At 40.8% G+C, this 8,395-nt stretch overlaps 1 protein-coding gene across 1 annotated transcript in view; it reads left to right on the top strand.

Moving 5' to 3' along the window:
* The window catches only part of PIP5K1B (phosphatidylinositol-4-phosphate 5-kinase type 1 beta), a 112,459-nt gene that overhangs the window by 30,432 nt on the left and 73,632 nt on the right, over window positions 1–8,395 (top strand). Inside the window, exon 4 of the mRNA XM_026652390.1 lies at window positions 4,327–4,444. Within this exon, the coding sequence (XP_026508175.1) occupies window positions 4,327–4,444 (118 nt within the window). The remainder of the gene's footprint in view (window positions 1–4,326; window positions 4,445–8,395) is intronic.

The following is an 8,395-nucleotide window of genomic DNA, read 5'->3' as shown; positions in this document are numbered from 1 at the left end:
TTCCAGAATAGGGTCTCTATGTGGACTCTATTCTGGATTAAAACTGACTTAATTATGGAATAATTACTCCACTTTGTAATATTCTGAAATAAAAGTTACTCTTAGTCAAGAATAGAGGTTCAGAGAGAGAGCGTTATTCTAGAATATCTGTGCTGGTCAATTTACCTGTGCAGACAAGCCTTTCATGTGTGCCTGAAGTAGCTGATGCTCTTGGGTTTCATCTATCCTAGAAAAAGGAGTAGGAATTTTCCAGCATGGATAAAGTTGTATCCTTGCTGGTGTGAGCTCTGGTATAGAGAGGGCATAAACTTTATTTACCACCATGCCATCAGACCCTGCAGATGCTGAAAAATGGCCACAAAGCCAGATTTTTCAAAGGTATTTAAAGATGCAGACAGGTGCCTAGTGAGGTTTTCAAAAGCACCTAATTATCTAACTCCCATTGCGTAAATACCTTTACAAATCTGGCCCAAATTTTCTGGTGTAGATGCTCTCTTGGAGAGGGGTGTGTGTTGTATTTTTAACTTATTGGCTACTTCATAAAGTTGCATTGTTGGAACCTTTTGAGTGGGCTAGAGTTTACTTCATTGCCCTTCTCCAGTAGCTAAAAACCCACAACTCCCATAGAAAAGCACCTTGAGACCCAGAATTCAGTCATTGAGGGTTTTCAGCAAAGATTGCACAGGGTCAACCTCCCCACATTCAAGTCCAAAAGAACAAAAGGAATTAACTTAATTCTGAAGTTTATAAAACCTTATGATAAAGAAACAATAATAGCAATTTAACGTCTACAGCATAACATGGCTACTTTGTCAGCCACATACAGTATCTTCACAGTTATACATAAACATAAATAAAGAAAAAAACCCCAAAAATAAATCTAATTTTAGATTTAGATCAGTCCCCACAGAAATACAGTGAGAAGAAACTCAGAGTTCCCAAAGGCTTTGGTTGAGTTCACCTGAGTCTTAGTCTTTGATCACCAAATCTATGCAGTCAAGTGAGTCAAAAGCAACATCTTCCCTCCATTTTCAGCTGGAATCCATACAGATTCTTCCTCCTCTTCCTCCTCCTGCTGAAATCTCTCATTAGCTAGTCAGTGAACCAATTAACCAACCACTCAGTTAAGTATATAGATTTTTTTTTTTTTTTAAACCCTGCTGCAAAATGTTTGAGTTAGGAAAAACAGCCTGCTTTCTGCTCCTGAGGCTCAGCTTCTCTCAGCCCATACGGTGCACATGGCCTTTTCCAAAGCAACTTGCCTCCAGAGATTCTGAGTCCAGTAACCATACCCAAAACTACTACACCAATTCCAGAAACTGCCGAGTGTGGAGAGTTAATTGGTTTTTTGTTTTTGTTTTTTTTGTTTTTCCGATATCTTATTACATTTATTCATTAGAGACTAAACATCCACTTCATTGTATAACTGCGTTGCTGTTTAACTGCTATATTTCACTGCTCTTATCAGATTTTAAACCAGAAATTTTGAAGGTGGCACTTGGCTTCTCATTGGTGACAAACCCCAAGAGTTGCCACACTGCCATCCCACTCTGGTCAGGAAAGCAGAATTAGACACATCCTCCCATGCCCTCTGGAAATAGTTGTTTTCATAGTCAGGCAAGTCAAATACAAACTTATCCTGGGCCACCTGTTGTGCCACTGATTGCACCAGCCTACCTGCCACCAAACAGCCAAACATGGCGGCAGCGGCAGAGCCTTACAGCCGCAGAAGCTTCGCGAAACAGCCGATCACTCCGCAGCCTACATAATGTTGCTAGGCAGATGCACAGTGATCAAGACCCTACTCATTCCTACCACCTCCCGCCACCAATAGAGCTCTTAAAGAGATATCTCCCTATTAGACACATGGGTTACATGGTCACTGACCTAAAAAGAAGCCTCTTGATTTGAGAGTGAAGACACATGTCACAAACAGAATCCCATAACACAGCTCTGTGAAGAGGAAAATGGACCAGTAGGAAAACTCTAAGGTTGTAAAATTTCATTTGAGGAAGTGAAATAAAAACTGTGGCCACTACTGAGACTCAGTTAATCACTTTTCACTTGCCAGTGCTGCATGACTAACCTCTCCGTTGGCATATAGAAAACACTGGATATTGGAAAGCTCTCTCATCTGTGTGCTTTCTTCCATGCAGACCCCTACGCCTAGAATCCCCTCACTGACCTGGTCTTGTTCCAATCAACTTCCTCTTCTGCTGCCACTCACCACCGCCACCCCCAGCTCTTGCCCCTTTTTGTGTCTGCATTAGACAGTCTCACAACTCTCCGTTCAAGTACCTGAGATGTCCTGCTCAGCCCGTCTAGCCCTGGGCTGGACCGGGCTCAGTGCAGATGGAATCTTTGGAAAATGTAGCTGCTAGACTCTGATTTGTCTTTGCTGACCATGTGTGACTTTTTCAGAGGCTTATACTTGGCCAAATTTGAGAGTTCTTACATAAGAACAGCAAAAGGCACATCCCCGATATCAGGACAATGCCCCTGCCATATTTCAAATCAAAGCATGGAGGCACTGGAGCTTCCTTATGAAATTGTGGTAAGAGTTTAACATGGGCAAAACAGTTTAGTTTTTCCCTAATCTTATAATTGGGAACCATTTTTGATTAAACATTTCCCCCAAAAGATTAGGCTGAGGCATACACCGAGCTTGAACAGTTTCAGCCCAAACAGTTAAAGTTTGGCCAAGTTAAAACCAATGGAAAATAAGGCCATATAATTGGTGTTGTCAGGCAATCATAACTATAGGCAGTGCTACCAGTTCACCTTAATCTCTTGATTCTCCCTTTGCCATGCCATTTTAGGAGCAATAAACAGATGAATGGAATTGATTTTGTATCTAAGACAGTTTGTGCTGCACATCCTATAAAATCTGCAAAATAGTTCATTTTGAAAAAGCAGCTTTTATTAGCAGCTAGCAACCAGGGTAGAGAATAGCTAGCCAGTCAGTTTTCTTTGATACAATACTTTTAGCCTGTAGTTTCATCGGTTTTTATCCCTTGATCTCCTGCTGGAGAGTTTTGGGGGTCAGTTTTGTGGAGGCTCAGAGAACTTTTTTTCCAGCTCGCACAATTGAGTTAACCTCAGTTTTCTATTGTTGCCTGATAATAAAAGATAGATGTAGATGAGCTGAATGAACTTCTTCCATCACAGTGTTACTATTATAATATAATTTCAGTGCATATGTTCAGGATATATTTCAGGTCATCTGTTTCAATTCTGGTAGTAAAACAATTTGGAGTATAAAAACAGGATGTTCAAATATTTACATTTATTACTAGCTATTTATACTTTTTTTATATGTTAGATATTTCTACTGTAAACAAATTTATGCAGAGGTAAATGAACTTTGAATACACGATGTATGGCTGAAATGATCAAATTAGGGCATTATGTCCTAGACCCTGTCTGCATTACAACTTTTATCTGCTATTTTGTATCTGGTTACAAGTTACACAGTTCAGTTGTGTTAACACAGCAGCTATCCGCCATAACTGTCTGGGTACACATCCTACTATGCTGCTGAAACACGTCTTGTATCAATGTATCTGGGCAGTTATTCCATAGTCACTTAGCATGGGATAGAATTCCCACAGGACATGCATCTAGAGTTGAATCATAGTACATGAGGCAATGCACTCTGGGATGTCCTGCCCAAGAAAGGTGGGGTTTTCTTTGTTTTTTGTGGCTGGGGGTGAAGGTGGGGGTTGTGGAATAGCCAATCCAGTAACATGGTCATGATTAGGGTACTCTGTTCACACTGAAAAAAAGTGTTTTCCTTTAACCAGTTCAGCCCACAGTCATGCGGCAGCCTGCACCTGTGGTAGGGGAAAAACGCTTTTAGCTGAGCACAGTAATTATTGGAGGTTTTCTTACCATGTGTCCTGCAGACCCAACACCAGGTGTAGAGCCAGCCATGCATGTAACTGGTTGCAGACTAAAAAGTTATAGGGTTGAGGGAGCCTACGGTAGTGCCATGACCTAGTTTGCAAGAGAGAGTAACACTGAGGGGACATATGAAGGCTGAGATGCTGGTATAAATAGTACCTTAACCCACTGATGGTGTGACTGATGATGATAATGGTTACTTCCCTCAGGGTGAGGAGAGGACACAAGACTGCTGTTTTCCTGGCATCACTTTTATATTAACATTTGATTCTACATTATTTCAAACTCCTTCGAGTGACTTTTGTTTCAGGATGCCTGTGATCATGGTGGGAAGTATTAAAGGAAAACTAGCTGCAAAAAGAAGTCTTTTATAAAAATGTATTGTAATATTTGCTGTTTTCTTTATTTGTCTTTTCAATGCAGTGAAGGAAGCAATTTGACCCCTGCTCATCATTACCCCGACTTCAGATTTAAGACATATGCTCCTCTAGCTTTCCGTTACTTCAGAGAACTTTTTGGTATCAAGCCTGATGATTACTTGGTAAGAATTTTATAATTTTCCCCTGAACTACCAAAAAAAAAATGTTGTGATGTGAACACTATTCTAGTTCTATAGCAGAGGGGGGTGGCTAACAATGCTCTAAACAGGAGTAGAAGTTTTTAGATTTTGTAACTGGTGTATACATTTAGCTTTTGACAAAACTTTTTTTTAATTCTCCAGCTTTTAAGTGATTGCTATAAAACCTGCCATGTTAATTGATAGTTTAATACCTAGAGTATTGCTGCTAGTTCAGGTAATTATCTCTACACAAATATTATAATTAGATTTAAAAACTCATGTGAATTTTGCTAATTGAATTCTAATTGAGTGCTCTCATATGCTAACTGCCTTATTTATGTACTTTACAAGAAAACAGTGTTTACGTACATATGTTCTAACCTTGACATGGAAAAAGAGATGACCTGAGAAAGACATTGATACCCTTGTAAAGGCTACTTTCTGTTCTGTTCCTTTTGATTTGCAGTCTTAGGCCTGGTCTACACTAAAAAGTTGTCAGCCCAGCTGAGTAACTCAGTATTTTTCCATTGACCTAGTTACTGCCTCTCAAGGAGGAGGATACCTGTAGTGACGGAACCACCACTCCCTTCAGCATAGATAGGATCTACTTTGAAATGCTACAGTGACGCAGCTGGAACTGTGCCACTGTATCATTTCTAGTGTGGAGAAGCCCTTAATAATCATACTTAGGGCCCTACCAAATTCACAGTCCATTTTGGTCAATTTCACGGTCATAAGATTTTTAAAATAGTAAATTTCATGATTTCAGCTATTTAAATCTGAAATTTCACAGTGTTGTAATTGTAGGGATCCTGACCCAAAAGGGAGTTGTGGGGTGGTCGCAAGGTTATCTTACGGGGGATTGTGGTACGGCAACCCTTACTTCTGTACTGCTGCTGGAGGCGTCGCTGCCTTCAGAGCTGAACAGCTGGAGAGCAGTGGCTGCTGGCTGGGAGCCCAGCTCTGAAGGCAGAGCCGCTGCAGAAGTAAAGATGGCATGGTATGGTATTGCCACCCTTACTTCTGCATTTCCTGCCTGCAGAGCTGTGCCCTCAGTCAGCAGCTGACATTCTCTGGCTGCCTAGCTGTGAAGGCAGCCGCGCAGAAGTAAGGGTGGCATGGTATGCTGTTGCCACCTTTTACTTCTGCGTTGCTGTGGTGGGGTGTTACCTTCAGAGCTGGGCGCCCAGCCAACAGCCGCTGCTCTCCAGCCGCCCAACTCTGAAGGCAGCGCAGAACTAAGGGTGGCAATACCACAACCCCCCCCTAAAATAACCTTGCGAACCCCCCTTGAAACTCCCTTTTGGGTCAGGACCCCCAGTTTGAGAAACGCTGGTTTCCCTGTGTGAAATCTGTATAGTCTAAGGTAAAAGCACACAAGACCAGATTTCACAGGAGGAGAATAGATTTCACGGTCCGTGACGTTTTTCATGGCTGGGAATTTGGTAGGGCCCTACTCATACTGTGTGTCTCATGCACATGCTCGAATGTGAAAATATAACAACCTTGTTGTTAGGTAGACAGGTCTGACCTTCCACCTTGTGGGGACCAACACTATCAAAAAGAGGATGGTCCAAGATCTTCCTCCCCCTACAGATCTGCTGCTGGCAAGGTTGTGAGGGGTCTGTGTAGGGTGTCTTCCCCATTTGTTAAAAGGGCAAGATCAGATCATTTTGCAAGTTGCCAGTTCACTTCAGAGCTATGTATCCCCCAATATGGAGGCCCAGCAGCTTTTTGCATTCCTTGTGCTTAAAGGTCTAATGTAGGGTTTAAAAAAACCTGCATTTTTTACAAATATATTTACTTGTGTTAACAAGTGAGATTCTTTACAGTTGAAAGAATTTTAATAAGCTATTTGTCAATTATTTTAAGTGAAACACACACCAAAATTGGTTTAATAAAAGAATCAAAATATTTCTAGACCATCTCTATCCAGTTTGTTAATATTTCTCTCATCTTGGACTGTGAAACTAGCCTAGTTAGTTTTTAAAATAAAAATATTGTCCTGCAGTGTTGGCAACCCAAACACGGGAACATTATGCTAGTGCTTGGGTGCCTTATACTGATCCCAACTTCAAATTAAAGTAAAACTTTCCATTGGGATATTTGTATTAGTTACATGGAAATATTTGTTGGGCTTTAGGGTTCACAAAGGCTTGTTTATACAATACTTAAACTGATTGCCATATTTGGGATTGAGAAGGAATTTTCCAATGGGTCAGATTGGCAGAAACCTTGACGGTGTTTTTGCCTTCCCCTGCAGCATGGGTCACTTGCAGGTTTAAACTAGTGTGAATGGCGAATTCTCTAACTTTCATTCTTTAAACCATGATTTGAGGACTTCAGTAACTCAGCCAGAGATTAAGGGTCTATTACAGGAGTGGGTGGGTGAGGTTCTGTGACCTGCAATGTGTAGGAGGTCAGATTCGATGATCATGATTGTCCCTTCTGACCTTAAAGTCTAAGGGCAAATCTGTCTTGCCCTATCCTTTTTAAAAGATGGATCTGGAGACACTATAGTCTTAGGCCTTGTCTACACTGTGGATTTCAGCCATCAGTGGCTGGCCACCAGAGATGCTACCCCAGTGCAGATGGGAAAGCTGTCACAACCAATTTCTACCAGTGCAATTGAACCCAGTTTGAAGTACGAGTAAACTACACCGGTGGAATTTGTGGTTTATAGGTTTGCACTGGTTCAGCTTCCCCTCTGGCTAGCTACTGATACTTATAACTGGGGCAAATCACCACTGTAGGCAGTACTTCAAAAGGCTATGCAAATGATTTATTCATCTCTCTGTGGATTCGATTAAAGAGTCTCTTGAGCCACATATTATAATGAGAGAGATACCTCAACCCCAGTCCACTATACAAGATGTGATTCAAAATTCTGTTGTCTTAATCAGTTTCTTTTCAGGCTGCAATACAGCAACTGAAAATAGTGGGATTGCTCTTTTATACTGGTTCCTGTTAGAGAGAGGGGGAGGAGAGAAATGGAAGGAAAAGTATCTCAGCAACACTAAGTAGGTTTACACTGTTAATTTGCATTGGCGGGGCACAGCTGTTGTAGCTTTGCCTTCTTCCAAATGGTACAGTATGGAAGCGCTGCAGGAAGCAGGATGAAGGGAAAAAATAAATTTGAACAGCTTGTACAAATAAATGGTGACTGGAAAGTATACAAAACGCGGGTATTCAGCATGTCAGTGTGTTGATCGCAAACCATCTTTCTCTTCTCAGTCTTGAGCAAAAGGCTCCAGGTTTGGTTGAGCAAAACTGTGTGAGTTAGGCTTTTATTTTGCAAAAAACAAATCCAAGGATAAAATCAGATCCTTGTCTCATAACATGTAATCCTGGATTTGTGATTTTTCCTTATAGGCCATCCCTATATTATTGTAGTAATGTAATTTATTATATTTTAATTTTCCAAATAATTGGCTTCAAAACCTCATAGCAATAATACTTTTCACTATTGAGGCTGCATATGTTGGCAGGGTGGGCTAGAAACACGGATAGTAACACAATGTAAAGACCCTCTTGATTCAAAGGTGTATAGTGTAACATTTACTAAAATGAAAGTGAAAATTTGATGCGTTGCCTTTTTAAAAATATGTACTACATGGTGAAACATTTGAACTCCGAGCAAGCATTTATTTTTTAAACTATATTTTCCCCTAAGCATACTACTTGTTGTTCCATTCCTCTCCCTACCTCAACCCCCTTGTTCTTGGACATCTCTGGTTCACAGCATCATCTACCGATGTCTATAAGACCAAATCCTCGTCCCACTGAAATCAGTGGCAGAACTCCTTTTGAATTCAATAATACCCGGATTTAGTTTATAAAAAATGATTTCTTATAATGAAGCTCAGCCCTTTTCAGGCACTTTTCTTGATAGTCCTGGTGGAAAGGGCAACTAGTTAAGGAACAGCCACTCTT

The sequence above is a fragment of the Terrapene carolina genome, unplaced genomic scaffold, assembly GCF_002925995.2.
Source record: "Terrapene carolina triunguis isolate 2854851 unplaced genomic scaffold, T_m_triunguis-2.0 Scaffold113, whole genome shotgun sequence".
NCBI classification, from domain to species: Eukaryota; Metazoa; Chordata; order Testudines; family Emydidae; genus Terrapene; species Terrapene triunguis.
This window is presented reverse-complemented; position numbering and strand designations above follow the sequence as displayed.